At 39.3% G+C, this 17656-nt stretch overlaps 1 protein-coding gene across 5 annotated transcripts; it reads left to right on the top strand.

The window, feature by feature from the left end:
- The first annotated feature begins 372 nt into the window (after nt 1-372).
- LOC141586508 (uncharacterized) lies at nt 373-12658 on the top strand. 5 transcript variants are annotated; one of them, XM_074407762.1, is made up of 13 exons: nt 373-799; nt 1787-2250; nt 3041-3489; nt 3668-7941; nt 8223-8280; nt 8382-8464; nt 8553-8618; nt 9272-9361; nt 9978-10154; nt 10623-11027; nt 11135-11237; nt 12037-12222; nt 12343-12658. In XM_074407762.1, the coding sequence occupies exons 2-10, from the start codon at nt 1817-1819 to the stop codon at nt 10656-10658; spliced, it is 5667 nt and encodes a 1888-aa protein (XP_074263863.1). In that variant the 5' UTR covers nt 373-799; nt 1787-1816; the 3' UTR covers nt 10659-11027; nt 11135-11237; nt 12037-12222; nt 12343-12658. The 5 variants fall into 5 exon arrangements, with proteins under 5 accessions (XP_074263863.1, XP_074263861.1, XP_074263862.1 ...); XM_074407760.1 differs by lacking the exon at nt 12037-12222 and having other exon boundaries at nt 11120-11237; nt 12406-12658; XM_074407761.1 differs by lacking the exon at nt 12037-12222.
- Nucleotides 12659-17656: the final 4998 nt, after the last annotated feature.

Raw genomic sequence — 17656 nt, forward strand, 5'->3', positions numbered from 1 at the left:
ATGGAGAATTTGATTAACCCTAATATTCTCATTGGGTAAATGTACTATGACAATGAATCATGAGGTATACACAGTTTTTTTTTTTTTTTTTTTTCGTGAAGTTATTTGAGCGTTTTTAAATTTAAAGCAGATATAAGTACTCCGTATTATAATGCGATTAAGTGCGCATTTCATTTGACCAAGAATTTTACATTGTTTGCCTAAATTGATTTCTTAACAATCCCATAATGAATAACTTTGGACTACAAAATTATGAAAGTTGACCCTAACTTATTACACACACAAAAGAAATAATAATTGAGTTGACTGGTCCTAAGAAACCTCATACTGTATCACACAAGTAGGTGTGAAATAACAAAACAAAGAACAAACAACGGTTAGAAAATCAAAATCAATAACAACAAAAAAATACGTCATACGGAGTATTAATTACTAAAAAAAACCAATTAATGTCAGGAATTTTACTCGGTGACACACTGCAAACAAAAAAAGTTGAAACAATTAATTACTCCCAACATTTCTGTGTATTTTCATGGCTTCTTCTTCAATGCACTGAAAGCGAGTGTTTTTGCTTACTCATTTCCACCATTTTTCTGACTCTTTAATCTCCCAATCATACTATATATTCTTATTTCCTTGTTTATTGTGCCACCGACGTTTTAACCCGTTTTCATCCAATCACAACCGTTCAATTATTTCATCAATTAATCACAAACATTCCTCAACCACAGGTTACATTCATTGGAAGAGATCTTTACTTCAATTAATCATATTTCTGGTCCTTTCTGGGTTTTTTTAGGTATGTTTAATTATTATTGGGTTTTTCTGGGTTTTTGATTTTTGTATGTATTTGATTATATTTATGGGTTTTTATTTTTAGCTTGTTAAGTGGAAATTTACGAATTTTTGACTGTTGCAAGAATGTTTTCTGGGTTTTTTTCTCTTGGTTTTGATTTTTACTGTTGTTGTGGAGCTTTTTGGGCGTTTACAGCATCTGGTTCTTATGTAATAAATTATCGGAGTTTTGGGTCATTCGGAAATAGCCTCTCTCTTGTTAATTGTTGATTACTACTTGTTGTAGTTTATTAATAATCCAAAATTACCGTATACTCCGTAACATATATGAATTTGATCAGATGCTCCTGATATTTTGGGTCATTTGGAAATAGCCTCTCTTTTGTCAACACAAGGGTATGGTTGCCTACATCTGACACCCTTACCTCACAATTTGCGGTAGCCCGAGACACCGGGGTAATGTTGTTGTTGTGATTGCTGTGTGATCAGATACTCGTGAGTCGTAATATGTTATGGGCAGTTTTGATTTAGTATCAGAACATCCTACATTCTTCATCATGGTATTTCACTACAGTTTAGTGATGAACTTAGGCTGGTGTTTGATGACACGGAGGTAATGTTGTTGTTGTGGTTGCTGTGTGATCGGGTAATCGTGAGTCGTGAAATGTTATGGGCAGTTTTGATTTTGTATCAGAACATCCTACATTCTTCATCATGGTATTTCACTACAGTTTAGTGATGAACTTAGGCTGGTGTTTGATGACATGGAGGTAATGTTGTTGTTGTTGTGGTTGCTGTGTGATCGGATAATCGTGAGTCGTGAAATATTTGTGGCTGTTTTGATTTTGTATCAGAACATCCTACATTCTTCATCATTGTATTTCACTACAGTTTAATGATCAAGATAGGTTGATGTTCGATTTTTTTGGGGGAAATATCTGTGATTTTGTTTTGTTGGTACATGTTTTGATGATGATGTAATTTGGTGTAGAGTTTACAGAAGGGCGATAAGGGAAATATAATGGCGGAAGTAAAAAGAAGAAACGGGATACCTTCAATGCCTATGAAGAACCCACCTAGCTTCAACCACTCCTCTACTTCATATAAGCATATATATGACGACGTTTTTGCCTCGCCACTTCAAAGTAGGCAGCAATCCACAGCTTTTATTGATGATGACTATGCTGAAATGTTTGGCTCCACAAGATCAAACAATGGCACTTGGAGCATCTCTTATTCGTCAATTCCCGTGCTTGATCTCCCACCGCCAACAGAGATGAGAGTTCGTGGTGTGTCCGGAGTGACTACTGTTTCTGGTGATAGAGGAGAAGGGAATCTTGATTATAGTGGGGTTTTTGGTGGGTTTGAAGATGGGAATTTCGGTTTACCGAATGGTGAGGAATTGTTTGATCATTTGAAGAAGAAAACTAAGACATCATCAAATGTTGAACCAAGGTATGCAGCGTGCTCTCTCTTTTGTGGTGAATAACCAATTACTTTATTTACCCGTCGTTTAGTTACAAGGCTAATGGGTTGGTCTCACATCAGTCACATGTAAGACAATCTCATGAGTTTTTTGCGTTTTTTAGTAATGATGAAACGGTTGCATTAACATTTACATTTTCAGGGTAACTCAAATGCTTATCTTGTGATGGATAGAAGTTCTTTTTACGGTTTTTCTTTGGTAGTGCCAGACTGCCAGTATTAACTTGCTATAGAATATATTTGTTTTTGTGGAAGTTGCCTGGATAGTTGTAGGAGGATTAGTATAGGGCCCTTGTGTACTATCTTTTCAATAATATAATCGTCGTATCGGAATAGAAAATTAGAGATAAGTGCCTAGTGATAGAAGGAGGTAAGTTTGATGATGTACTTGCTAACTTCAAGCCATTGAGAGATTTAAGTCTCACTCTGATATGTGAGATTTTCTAGAACATTGTCAGCGTTAAATTCGGTAATGACAAAAGAGTTAGTCATGTCTTCTGGGTTTGACGTAAGCCATGCTCCCCCATGTGTCTCCCTGATGGCAAAGGTGTATGGAATGGAGAGATATCTCTTCAATTAGAAGATACATCCTCAAAGAAAGGTGTTTCGGCTGTAATTGTTAGTCTGTTACAATTTGTTCGCTCTCCAAGGTCTAAGGTCGACCCGTGTGTAACTTCAACTTGTAGTGGGCTGTCATAGACTTTAACCCTATGAATTTCTGATGGCTAACTATGATTGTTGATTTGTTGTACTAATATAGGGGTAAAGTGCAAACAGTGGAAGCCACTAGACCAGAGATGTTTAGACAATCTGAAACCCAATCAATAGATAACTTGCAAGATTTTAAGCGGAATAAAAAAGAGGATGTGACGAAGAAGTCTGGTGAGATAAAAAGAGCTGCTCGTGCTCGTGATTTTCCTGGAACTACTAACAAAGTAGAAGAAGCGGTTCCTGCTCAGACTACTGTGCCTGAAAAAATACCCGTGATAAAAGATGATGACACACAGCTAGGCAAGGATGTTAATTTTGCAGTGAAACAGGGAAAGCATGATAGACATATTAGCATGGATCTTGGTGCTGATGTAAAGAAGAATGATTCCGTTTTTCATAAAGAATCAGGGTTAAGTGCATCAAATCCAACGGATAATGCTCATGACACCTCGCAATCTGCTATAGGATCAACAAATACATTCTCTCAGCCATCTGGTGGTATGAAGCGTTTTGATCATTTAATATTTTTTTTTTTTTTTTGAACTTTCTTATTTTTTTAACAAACAAATGATTATTCATGTTAGCTTACTCAAACTCAGTTTGGATTACAGCTCTCTTATTGTTATTGTTGAACAAATACGTTATACATCTCAACACATTTGTAAATCTGCTTCAGGACCCTCAAATTCAGTCTCTGAAACATCTGACGGTACAAAGCATTTTGATCATATGAAAAACGAAATGCACAATACTGGGACTAGTGAGCCAATATGTGCAGCTGAAGTCCAAGCAATTCCTGAATCTACATCGACATCTACATTACATGAAACTGAACCTACTCAGTTGTCCGGTGAAACATCCGTTATTGAAGATAATATAGAAACCAAAATGAATGTTAATATGTCAGAAAAGCAGGGAAAGCATTCAATAAGCACTTGCTCAGAACCCAAAGCGAGCCTAAATAACGGTGAGCCATTTTCACTTGATACATCTCAAGATACACCTCAAGTTACTATGGAAGCAGGGCCGTCTAAGCAAGCCAATGATGACATCAACATTAGTTTTGACGTAAGAAGGAAAGGGAGACATTCCAGGATAACAAGCTTAGATCTTGGAGATCGTAAACATTCACGTGAACAAGATGGGCAATCTAAGAGAAAGCCTCGTTTTGGTGGGTCATATTCATTTGATGCCTCAAATGATTCACATGCTGCACGTGTTAAAGTACAGCCCTCAATGATGGCTCCTTCCTCAAGTGTTCCTCAGTTTTTTCCTGTTGAGAGCCATTATAAAATATCAGAAAACTCCACCTGGAGAAATTTTCGATCTGATGTGTACAGAGATGGTTCAGTCTCACCTCCATCTTTGGACGAGCAGTTAGATATGAATTCAGCTGCTGCCATGTCTGCAGTTGCCTTGCAGAGAGCGATAGAGGAGGCTTCAATGATATTTCAGATGGCAAAAGAATATCTAGAGCGAGAGAGTCAAGGATCTAGCAAGGTGAGATTTAAAGATACCCTCAAGGTCAAAGTAGCAAAGGATGAACAGTTTGCAGATGAGATGGACGAGTTCCAACACTACATGACGTATGAAAGTTGCCCTCCAATAGACACTGTCAAACCAAAGCTTTCGTTTGTCAAGGATACCCTGAAGGTGAAAGTATCAAAGGATAATCAACTCGAAGATGAGATGAACAGATCCCAACAAACCATGATACGCGAAATTTGCCCACCTAGAGAGTGTGAAAAGGAAAGACTTTTGGTTTCAGAAAGGCCGAGTGTTATGGAAAAAGGTCGATCATCCCAAGTAGAAGATCTGAAGAAGTTTTCCAATGATGTGCCAACTGTTCAAGATCAAAATAACAAGGCTGAGAGACATGAGGAAGATACTATCATACACGATAATAGCCTACCGGTAGGCAGTGGAAAGGAACGACTCTCACTTTCAGAAAGCACTAGCGTGTTGGAAAATGGTCTACCCTCCCAAATTTTGGAAGACCCAAAGAAACTTGTCAAGGATGATCATCAAGATGGAAAGAAGTTTGTCCAGGATGAGGGATGTATGGAAGGAAGGAATCTCGATATGTCCAAATATACCGATGAAAGGGATAGGCAAGAAGGTGGGGCCGGGGGAGAGTGGGAAGCAGCAAAGCACTTCAATCAACTTTTTTGTGGAGTTAAGAATAAAATAGCTAGCTTTATGGCTTGGCAAACTGACACTGAAAAGAAAGAGGATTTAATGGACACAGATGCATGTAGAAGATCTCAGCTGCAATCTGAAGGTGGACCTGATTTGGTAGATATAGAGCATGCTGAGATGAAAACAAAGTTAACTAATCAAGTTCATGCTGGCTGTCCTGGGGAACATGTGGAAATGGAAATAGGATTTCTCTCAGAGATTGTTGACCCTTGTGAAGATGAATCAGTCTGGAGTAATACTGCAGGACCAGAAAAGGCTGAAAGCAGTGTGAGTTTGAACCCAGTTGTTGCATCGTCTTCCCCGGAAAGTTTAATTTTCTTTCCTTTTAGGAACGAGGAAATACATGATCTTATGGATACTAACGTAGAACAGAACATAGGATCTGAAGAAAGCTCGGGGATTGAGTTAATGAATGTACGAGAGGAAGTGCTGAGTGAGATGAAGTATGAGCAGTTGCAGGACAAGTGTGAAGAGAATAATCATAAAGCGTTAGATGACGCTTGTATTACTCAAAATCGTGAAGTATTAGATGATGATTTTATGAATCAGAATCCTGAAGCATTAGATGATTCTTGTACTACTCAAAATCATGAAGCATTAGATGATTCTAACATTGAAGAAATTAATAAAATAGTGGAGGAGTCTTGTCTTTTGGCTGGAAAGGAAAGAAATGAATCCACAAAAGAGGATCCAAAGAGAAGCCTAAATGAGGAAAGTGGAGATGATCCTATGCATGATTCTCATTACTCGGAAAGTACTACAGAAAGAATTGATGAAAATGGTAACTGTGGAGAGGACCCAAAGAGAAACCTAGATGAGGAATGCAGAGAGGATCCTCTGCACGATTCTCATTTCCCTGAAATTACTACAGAAAGTACTGATGAAGAGTATGATGAGACAAAGGAAAGTGAAAACGGGCAGCATGATGCACAGATTCTGGAAGAGACTGATCTAGAGGGAGATTTAAGGACGGGCATACAAGCCACTGAGGAAACACACGAATGCCAAGAAATTGAGAGGGATCAGAGTCAAACTAGTCATACTGAAGAAACTGCTGGCCAAATGCATAGATGTAATGAATTTATGACAGATGACACCCTAGATGATCGTAGTGAGGAACTTGAAGTGACTGAGAAAGAAAGTTTCAGTAGTGAAGATGCTTGTATGAAAAGTGAATCCATTTGCATTGAGGTGATTACGGAGGAAATTACTGAGGAAGCGAGTTTTGTAACAGAAGTTGTAGATGAACTAACAGAGACTAAAAATGAGCCAATTGAGGATACGGCCGAGCAAGTAGCTTGCTTTGGAACAGTTGACGATGACTCCCAAAAGGCAGAAGATGTATGTTTAAGTGAATCTGAAGGGCCCTTCACAAACGATCACGGGAATGGCAGGGTCGAGGAAGTGGTGTCTTCTGATGAAAAGCATGACAGTACTATGGAGATACTGAAATCTGCTTCAGAGGCCAAATTGAAAAAGGAAGAGACGGTGGAATTTTATGATAGTTTTGTGGAATTGGATGGGATTACCGAGGATGAGGATGACGATGATGAGACCCTTCAAGTTGAAAATCTGCATAGCAGTCAAAGTGATGTGTATCCAGGGAAAGGCGAAATTGATGCGAACGTCATGGAAACTGAATCTCGGGACATTTTGGAAAATCAAACCGAGCATGTGCAGGATTCTGAAGAGAGCTTGGACATGGGGGTGACTAATACTATTAGTGGCCAGGAAGTGGAGAAGTGTGGAGTTGATGCTGTCCAGAAAAGAAGAAGATGGTTTGATAATGGAGTCAAAGTTGGACTTGCAGAGCGACCTAGTATTCTTGAAGGGGATATAACGGAAGTAGAGACAGATCAAGAGGCCTTGGATGAATCTATCCTCGCTGGAAGTGTAGAAATCCACAGTGATGAGCTAGGTAGTGGCAGACAAGGGGTCAACCAGGAGAGTGTTAGTGTCAACTCTGAGTCAACTCCTAAAAGAAGAAGATGGTCTGTGAAGATAGGAGAAGAGGGATTACCTGTGCCACCACCTCTTTTCCAAGGTATCAATGTGGAGGAGCCACAAAACATTGTGAATGAAACGTTGCCGCATAGCAAATCTGAAAGTAGTCTTGGCAAATTAAATGCTAAATCTGGAGAAACTCTAAATGCAACAGAGGCTGATGTTTCTGTTAATTGGCAGAAAGACAAAAGTAGTGTTGAAGTGGCCCCCAGAAGGAAAAGATGGTTTGCAAGTGACGATAACGTAGGACCCATCTCACAACCAAGAAGTAGCGACGATGCTATAGATCAGGACTTTGAAGTAATGGGGGACAGAGAAAATCAAAAATGTGAGAATAGTTCCATCGCAGAGGAGACAGAAGTTGAATCTTGTAAAATGGAAGAGGTGAATGACAGGCATGTTGACGAGATGAATAGAAAAGAAAAAGAGAGAATGGTTGTTGAAAGGGCAATTAGGGAAGCTCGAGAAAGGGCATTTGCGGAAGCGCGGGACAGGGCAAGGAGAGATACATCTGAGAGACCAAATGTGGAGGTACGTCAGAAAGTAGGTGCTGGAGCTCAGGAAAGGGTTGGGAAGGTTCCTGCTGAGGCCCGTGGGCCCTCTGATAAGGCATCCATGGATGCGAAACTTAGAGCTGAGCGAGCTGCTGTCGAACGAGCAACCTCGGAGGCTAGGGAGCGTGCTTTGCAGAAGGCATTGTCGGAAAAAGGATCTCATAGGTCAAGAGAACAGAAGAATACATCATCGGTAAGCATTCTCCATACGTCTTAAATTCATTCTGTTTAGCCTAAGGCCGTACAATAACAATAGCGCTCAAGGGCTTCCGCAATTGGCGGGTTTTCCGAATTAGGCAGGGTAAGGGGGTAGGACGTACTCAGACTTGGTCTGTGTTAAGAGGGAATGATCTAGATGATCCATAGTGTTTCTTGCTTCGATAATTGCATCGAGTGACTAGTACTTCATCCCGAGTAGCCTCTGGCCGACTGGCCTTGAAAATTTGGTAAACTGATATATTAAACCTGTCACAGGATCCAAACTTTCAGAGCTCAAGTTCATTTTCAAGAGCGGATTTGTCAAATAAGGGTGGTAAGTATTCTGTTATGGTAGCTTTCTGTTATGCCCAAATTGTGGTGTGTCATGCTTTTTGAAATTTGTACCTTTATTTCATGGGGCCGTCCATACTACAGAAAAATATGACGGGTTCGATAGCGAATCAGCTCAAAGGCGTAAAACTCGAACGGAAAGGCAGAGTCGAACTACGGAACAAGCAGTATGTTTTTTTTTGCTCGTATTCTAATTTTACTTATTACATAGCTGCTCTGATGTATGTTACAATAATAAATCTTTTCTTCTATCAGGCTACTGCTCTTGAAGAGAAGAACCGGCGTGATCTTCTAGTTCAAAAAGAGCAAGCTGCCAAAAATGTAAGTTACATCTTGGATTGGGCGATTTTCAGCTCCGGGTATTGTTAGGCAAACTTCCTTTTTGTGATTATATTAGTAGGCATAGTTAATTGAAGAGGTCTTAGCCTAGTGTTTAAGATGGAGGTATCCTGACACAGGTTCGAATCTCCCTCCCCCATATATTGTGCTGGCCTTGCACTTCATTTGACACCAAAAAAACCAAAGTGGGCTAAAGCAGTAGTTTAGCTGATTGCCTTATAAAAAAAACGTTAGAACCCTTTATCATGTATAAACTTTCTTGCTTCATTTTTGGATGCATATGAATAAATTTCCCATTTGGAAATTTTCCTTTTATCCATGTGTAGTCATTATGACTTGCGACTCCTTCCTCATCTTTCATCAACTTGTATTTTCATCCATATCTTACCATGTTCTTTAATATATGTGCAAAAGAAACCATGAAGTTTATCCATAGACGGGGAGAATAACTTATAACTGCAATACCGCTCTTTTCTATGCTGAGACACGAATATTCTGCATCTTATGCTGTCGGAGGCAAGAGCCCTCCCTTGTACAGGCACCGAGATTCTTTGTAAAGTGCATTAATTGAGGACTTGGCTACTTTTGTTTATTTCAATTCTATAATATATAACCATGAGCCATTTCAATTGCAGATGATGGCAGATTCTCTTGATGCGGAGTTGAAGAGATGGTCTGCTGGAAAGGAAGGAAATTTGCGGTTGCTGCTTTCGACGCTTCAATATGTGCGTAAATTCTTACAGTTTGTTCTTCAACTGTGTCTTCTATGTAGATTTTCAACCTGTATGTCACAAATTATTTTATGTGTACCTTATTTGGGTTATCAATATATTTGGTCAATTAAAATTCTGGAATCTGGATGGCTGGTTACACGGTTCACTATAAAAGGGTGGTTAAGGGCACAATATTTGGCCCGAATAAAACGGGCAGCCTTTGATGTTCCTGGCCTACCTGGAAAAAAATTTCATGTTGGCCTGACGCCCCGGCCAACCAGAAAATGATTGCCTCTAGTTTAGTTAGGCATTGAGTATGCTGATTTGCTGACAGTAGAGACTAGTGATTAGGAGGCAGTGGTTACCTACTCCCAATAGAAGCAAACATGTCGTGGCTCCTACTTTGGCCTTAACGTCAGGTGGATTTCCTAGATTTTAAGTTCTTAATGTTCTCTAACTCTCTTTGATGGTACTCATGGGAGTATCTATTTTTTGTTGCATTTGGGCCCAACATTTTCCCTTTTTTCCATCTGTTTCCTTTGGATAGCTGTAAGAATTTCTTCACTAGTTTATGAATTTTATAGGTCACATCTCAGAAGTGTGTGAATGAAATTTGCTTGACTTGCAGATTCTGGGTCCTGAAAGTGGGTGGCAGGCAGTCTCGCTCACTGATTTGATGGCAGCGACTGCTGTTAGAAAAGCTTATAAGAAAGCCACTCTATGTGTTCATCCTGACAAGTTGCAACAAAGAGGCGCAACCATCCAGCAGAAGTATATATGTGAAAGGGTTTTTGATCTTCTGAAGGTTCGTCATGATTGTTTTATGACTTTATCTGCTTTGTTCAGCAACATTTTTAATATCATCGTAAAAGAGACTGGTAAATTTGTCCCATTCATCTCTTTGCTTCATTCTAGGCCATCTCTATAAGCACAAATTTTTGGCAATAACGGATGCTGAGTATCAATTATGACTCTTCAGTAATCGTGATGTTGGACTATAATGGAATGAAAAAGGAAACCGCTCACTAACTTGGTTTCGCTTCTTTTATTATGTAGTAGTTATTCAATGTAATTCTCGACACGATTTTCATTATCATTCATCTAGAAACAGTTTCTCTATTCCGTAACGCAGGAGTAAGGTTGCGTACATCTAATCCCCCCCTTACCCTCGCTATTTGTAGTAGCCCTTGAGGCACTGAGGTTATGTTGTTGACTTGTTGTTGCTCTTGAACTATCATACCATGTTAGCTAAAGATTGTTATGATACTTGCAGGATGCCTGGAGTAAGCTCAATCCCAATGAGCGTTAATAATAAAGCCTGGCTAAAATTTGGTCTCCATTACCGACTTGGGTCAGAAGGGAATAAGTTCACATTTGTTCCTTGACAGCGGTGACTTATTTTCATACACCGTGAGAAGTATTCAGAGATTAATTCTAAATTAAGCAATGCTCCAACTCTCTGGTTTCGGGTTTCTATATTTGCCAAGGGATGAAGATGTTGTAAGGGGGGAAACAAAACCAGGAAGGATAGGTTGGAGTGTATATAGTCCTTCAAGTTTCTCAAGCACGCCTCGCTCCTCAAGACTTGGTTACCATCCCTCCTCATCTTAAATCAGCATTGTCATGCTATTGGATTTATGCATGTAGCCTGCGTGTAGGATCTCAAATGTTGGTGATGGTGAGCTTTTTGTTTCCACATGTCATCTTCTATACCAGCTTTTTTTTTCTTCTTTTTCTCTTGAAGTACCTTTTTTTTCTAATTTGAACCAGTCGTTTGTATTGAAGATCGGTGAGATCGACATTGGAAGATGAACCTGCCTCTACGACCTGCATGTACACCACTATGAAGATGTATCTTTTCGTCAAACTTGTCTGCCTCAACCTTCGGGTACGTTGATTTTCCATCCTGAACTTTCTTTTTCTTTTAAGAACTCCCTGAGATGAGAATCTACAGCCTGGTCACTTTATTGTAGAATTTCGGATAATTTTAGGGTTCAGCAGGATGCGTCACTCGCACTTGTTTCATACTTTCATGAGATTTGTTTTTGTTTCTCTAGGTTCTTTAATCTTGATTCTTGGTTATCAGTGTGTTCAATGCTATGAAAATCCAAATCGTCTCTTAATAAAATCATGCAACATAAACTAATTATTCTCTCCTTTTTGCACATCGGATTTTCCCCAGCACTTAATTGAGTTCTTTATTTGTTTTGAAGAAACCGTATGCTGAGCTTCAACTTTCTCTGTTTTCTTGGATTTTGCAATTATATTTTCCTGGAAAGAGAATCTCTTGTGGCTAATGTCAATTATCATTTTGTTCACCTTGGCCTATCAGAATAGAAACATAACGCTAAGTCGCTAATTCATTGAATTGATCCTGCCATTGATTTTTCACAGTTGTATGTATATGTCTGCTCTCTTAGCGAGGAAAACTATTGTGTAACAACTCATCATATGAGTATCGAAACCCCTCCGAATCATCTTGAATCATTTTGACATGGGCTAATGAGTGTAATATAAAAACAACGCTAATCTCGTTGATTTGAGTCTGGCGTTAAATTTTCACAGTTTTTTTTATAGATGTGTGAGCTAGCTTAGTGACTGGTGAGAAAAACCATTGTGTAGTTTCTCATGTTATGAGTTTGAAACTCGTCTGTCCGAATAATCTTTTTTTTTTTTTTGGTGACGAGGGGTTTAATCCCCCGGGGCCCAGGTATTCCGGCGTCACCACCTGGACCATGTAAACCACCCCAATTGGGGCCGCCGAGATAACCGCGTGCAATTGCTCATCCGTGGGTTCGAACACGGGACCTCGCAATTCTTGCCTTTGCAAGCTTTGAGGTTACCCAAGTCTACAACTAGACTGCAAGCACTTGGTTCGTCCGAATAATCTTGACATGGGCTAAACAGCATAACTAGCATGTCGTCTTCTTTTTTTTCTTTTGGATTTTAAGCGCGTTGTTTTGAGTTTTGATCTTGCAATCTTTACTTAACAGAGTATCATCAGTAGTTCATGCTTGGTGGATGATATTGATGTGATCGAATTGTTGGTTATGTAGCTTCAGTTGAAGATCGAGTAATGATCCAATCACAGATGGTCTCAGGCTAAACAACTGTGGAGCATGGAGCGTTGGTTTATTCTTTGACATGCGCATCATCATTATAACATTGGTCTTATTTTATATAACATGGTTCTCACATTTTTTATGTTTCTATAATAAGTCATTTTTTGGGGAAATTGTTTCCAATACCAAACTAGTCTTGTAAATCTATACGTTGATAAAAATACTTTTCGTAAAAGACTTGTGTATGTATATGCAACTCTGCTAAAAGTCTTAAGTTTCACCCTCTACCAGCTACCACACGGTAGCGAAAAAAGGAAAGTAAATTATAGCTGTGGAAACCAGAGAGAGAGAACACTCCATAATTGGTTATCTTGTACTCCGTAGGTATGTGCAACTCCTTTCCGACCACCCATAAACTCCAATTTCTTCCACGACCGTCTTAATTGTGGTCGTGAACAGGTGGATGAGGTGAATTGGCGCTGGGAGGTATCCTTGCTGGGTAATTTTTTAATTAACCTAGTTTGTATTTAATTGATGTCAACTTGTTACATTTTTTATCGCAATTTATTTTCGCGGTACGTTTTTTATTCATTATAGTACCATTTACATAAAACTTTCCATTTGATACCCTTGACTAAAAACACCCAATTTCTCACCATCAACTATACTCAAAATAACCAATTTCTTCAATTGGGTATGAAAATTTAAATATATCAAATGTATTTAATTTGTTAATCATAAACTATTAACTAAAATTGATGATTTTTTTTTATATCATGGGTAATTTATTGGTTGAGTATGATTTTAGGGTTTGAGGGTGGTGGTTGGAGGTGGTCCGTTGGTGGTTGGCTGCGGCAGCAGAGGTAAATAAAGGGGCGGCGCCAGTAGGGAGAGGACGCGGTGGGTGGGGGCAAAGGTGTGGTGAATTACGCCGGCAAAATGGGCCTCTCAACCCTTCGTTTTCTTCTATGTCGGCGCCAATAGGGAGAGCAGAGGAGCAGGCCAGGGTCGTCGGCGTGTTACGGTGGTGGGAGGCTAGGTGAATGGGGTGGGGCCGCTTGGTGGCCATAAGGGATATGGTGGTAGGGGTGGTTGCAGGTTTGTGATGGGTGTACTGTCTGATTCATTTTTTTTGGGTTTTCTCCATATAGTACAATGAGAGAAGGGAGAGGTTGGAAAAATGAGGAGGGTAAAATGGTCAAAGGCGTACTTTAATGAGTAAAGTGTGTACTACGAAAATAAACACCTTTTTTTTTTATTTGTATAATAATAGTAAAGGAAAAGAAAAAAGAGAAAAACGACTGAACAGACGCATTAGAATCGCATAATAATACACCTCGCACAATAATACACCCTGCCAAACCAGTCCAACCACCACTCTTGTTCATCTCACCACCAAGTTCAACCACCAGGCACCACTACTAGCCGTCGCAGGCGCTAGCCATCCGGACGACCGCCATCGACAATCCCCTTTGCCAGCTAGCAACCCTTGTTGTCTCTCTATCATCTTCTCAAAGTCGCGTCATCCGATGTTGACAACGACCGACAAAGCTTTTTGTCCCCTTCGACAATGGTCTTTCTAAATTAATCACTTGAATTACTAAATAAATCAACTATATTTAACAACGATGGGAGTTCAATGAATGTTTAGTGATTCTGATTTAGTAATTTAATGTTGACATCGGCATTTTGGTAATACATATGCTGAGACGAAGGTGGGGAGGTGGTGTAGGACGTTGATGTATGACAACGGTGGTTTATGGCGATGATATAAGGTTATGATTGGCGGCGATGGCATATGGCAGTGATTAACTGTGGTGGTAGGTCGAAAAGGAAATAAGAGGAGATTATAATTAAGATGAGAGGGAAATGAGATGGAGAAATGTGAAGGGTAGAATTGTCATAAGTGTACTATAATGATTAAAATACTTACTGCGATAATCAACTCCCCAAAAGAATTAGGAACATCACATACTAAGGAATTACCAATTTCGTCGATCAAACGGATGAAATTAAAAAGAGGTTGTGAGAGGTCTTAATTAAGACGGTTTAAATCAAGACGAACTCATTAATTTAAGCATAAATTCTCATTGAAGACGGACACTATCCGTCACAAGCTGAAGACGGATAGTGTCTCTCTCACAATATGCAAGTGGCAAATCAAGTGGAAATTAAGTGGAGTACCCCACTTGCCCTCCCACTTATAATATTGTGAGATAAACACTATTTGTCTTCAGCTTGTGGCGGATAGTGCCGTTTTCTATTAAACAAGCTGTAATTTAAGTTATTTATGCCCTGGACAATCTCACAATCCTATCAATCGTATGACCTACCATCATTTTAAACGCTCCTGTTTCGTCCCAAAGTGAGATTCCACTCTTTGCCGACCTTGTAACAACACGTTGGAAAACCAAATGCAGAGTAACGTCATTATCCAGTTATCTCCGGCCTCAAACGTTTACAAATCACTAGTATTTTAAAGTAAACTAACAATCCTCCTAATTAGAATTGTCCTAAATCAAGATGACATTTACAATTTAGTTGTAAAAAGTTATTAACTTAAAACGGTTTTATATAAGACCCATTGAAAGAACAATTATATCAACCCTTTCATTAACTAGACGAATATATCCGTCTCATGGTTAAAACGGATTAACTAAATATATTAAATGAGACAAAAGAAAATGCCTATTGAATGACGGGATGTTTGTCCTAACTTCTATCTATAAATATGGGTTATTATTTGAACTGTCTAATTTATCAATAAGTAATTTCTCTCTCTAAGAAAAGTTATCTGAAAGAAACCGAACAACCTAAAAAACTAAAAACCTCTTGATCCGCCGCCGCTTCCTTCCACCCTCTATTCCCCCACCTTCTACCACCCTTTCTCCGGAGATGGGTCCATTCCTTGGCCCATCTCCGGTGATCGATCATCTCCTCTAGTCTTTTGTTCACTTATTTTATTTGAATCCGTGCTTTTCCGGTTTCCATTGACTGAGCACCTGCTTCCTTCTTTCTCCGGTGTTGATCGCGGTTAACTGCTTGGTGGTCCTCCGTCCTAGACAGTTTCCCGTCTCTCTGTTTCTTTTTGGTCTTGCATGCAGCTCCGAGGTGTGATCCCCGGCCCCTGGCCATTTCCCCCGCCTCCGGTAAGGCGTTTTCCCCAGGTCTGTTCGGTTTTTCGTCGGTCTATAGGATGGGTTTAACTCATCTCGTGTCTTGGTGGCTTATGCTTGTTGGTCTTTGGGTCAATATGGTGTTCCCCTCCCCCTCGTCCCCTCCCCCCACTTATCGTGTCCTTGGGATGGACATAATCCATCTTTGTTGTCTTTATCTGGTGTTGCAGCTTGGAGTGATATGGTGTTCTCTTTCCCCTCGCCCTTTCCGCCACTTATCGGCTCCATTTTATGTGTTTTGAAGTTCCGGTTGGGGTTATCGTTTCTTAGTGTGGTTGCATGTAGGATTCTTTGAGTTGTTGGGATTTCGTCTCGGTGTCGTTGGTGGTCGCCGATGACGGTCGCGTCCTTTTGTGTAGGCGGGTTCTTTTCTTGCCTTGGTTGGTTTGGTGGAGACGCCATGGTTCTTGAATGTAGTGAGTCAGTCTTATTGGTGTTCGTGTCTTTTTGAAGTGTGATCGGGTTGGTCTAAGTTAGGTTGGATGAGGTGTTGGTTTGGATGGTTTCGGTGGTCAAAATCACATCATTCATGTTGTTGTGTATCTCTTTGTTGTTTTTCATGTTGTCCAGTATAATTAGCCATAATATAATAAGAATAAGGACGGGATAAGTTTATGTCCGACCTATGTTGGTTGCATCCTAGGGTGGTTCTCTATGGTGTTTTTGGCCAGGCGTTTGATTGAGGAGCTTTTTGTGTTTTGGTCCGTCTGTTTGCGTGGCTACTTGGGTCTTTGGTCTTTGGTCCGTCAAGTTGGTTCTTCAAGATGTAGGAGATTTTTCTCCTTTGGAGGCAAGTCTAATTGGCTTGTTCTCGCCTTTCCCTTTCTACGTCCTCGTGGCGTAAGTGCATCTTGTTCTCGTCACTCGTTAGAGCAAATGTCTTGATGGTCCTTGGGTGATGTATTCATTTCATATATACTTTTACCCCTCATTTTAGCTCGGTTTTGATTGCATATCATACTTTAATTAGTATATTTGTGAGTTAATCTTGTGTTCTAGGTGTATTGTTTGTATTTGTTACATTTTGTAGGAATCTAAGCATTTAGAGGCTTTTTTCTATCACATTTGCAAGCACTAGAATATATGGCTAAGTATGAAAGCTAAATAGACCATGAAAGAAATTACAAGGCCAAGCATGAAGAAATGTGAAATGTAAAATGCTAATTAAATCACAAAATGAAGCCCACATTACAAGTCCACAAAATTTTACATGAGATGCTCAACTTGGGATGCTCTTAGGATTCTCATGGGATGCTAAATGGAGCATTTAACCTGAGGATTGAAGTTGAGTTAATAGCTCACTTAGGATTCCGTTGGTAATTAATCAAGCAATTAAGAGAAAATATTTGGGGTTGACCCCTTGTATTTACTCTAAGTTTCACCCCTCATTTCCTATATAAAGGGTGTAGACTTCACACACCCTTTACACACACTTTTACACACCATTCCATATACATTTTTTTCACATAATATTCTCTCCAAGTCTTAGGTTAGTTTAGTTTTTAGTTTAGTTTAGTTTAGATTAGAATTACTTTTAGTTTTATGTTACAAACATTTTACCTTAAGCATTTCAATATAATTTCCATTCAAGTTCATTTACAATTTACATTTTAAGTATTGTACTTCCAAGTTCCATTTCCATTTCCATTGCAAGGTATTCCTATTCATATTTTCATTATGTTCATCATTTCATTTGTCATTAGTTTAGTTTGCATTTTCATCATGTTATAGTAGTTTCATTTGTCTAAAGAGTAAGGGAAGCCATGCATAATTAAGTAATATGTAAATGTCAAAATGAGGATAAGTTAATATTGTCTAATTGTTTCTATCACATGTTTACGCCACAACGTTTACTCTTTGGTTATTGTCCGTAATCGTAGATTAAGTTTGTTAATTCATTTTATAAGTCGAGAGGCACGGAATCGGATTAGACTAAACATGTGTAGTAGGACGACCTAGTCATAAACGAGAGTTTCTCTAGGACCCGGTCTATGGTTGACACTAATATCTTAAGGTGGGTGTCTTTAAGCGTAAACATTTATCGTAAAATCAATTTTCTAACTTGACAT

The sequence above is a fragment of the Silene latifolia genome, chromosome 6 (genome assembly GCF_048544455.1).
Source record: "Silene latifolia isolate original U9 population chromosome 6, ASM4854445v1, whole genome shotgun sequence".
Lineage (NCBI taxonomy): Eukaryota > Viridiplantae > Streptophyta > Magnoliopsida > Caryophyllales > Caryophyllaceae > Silene > Silene latifolia.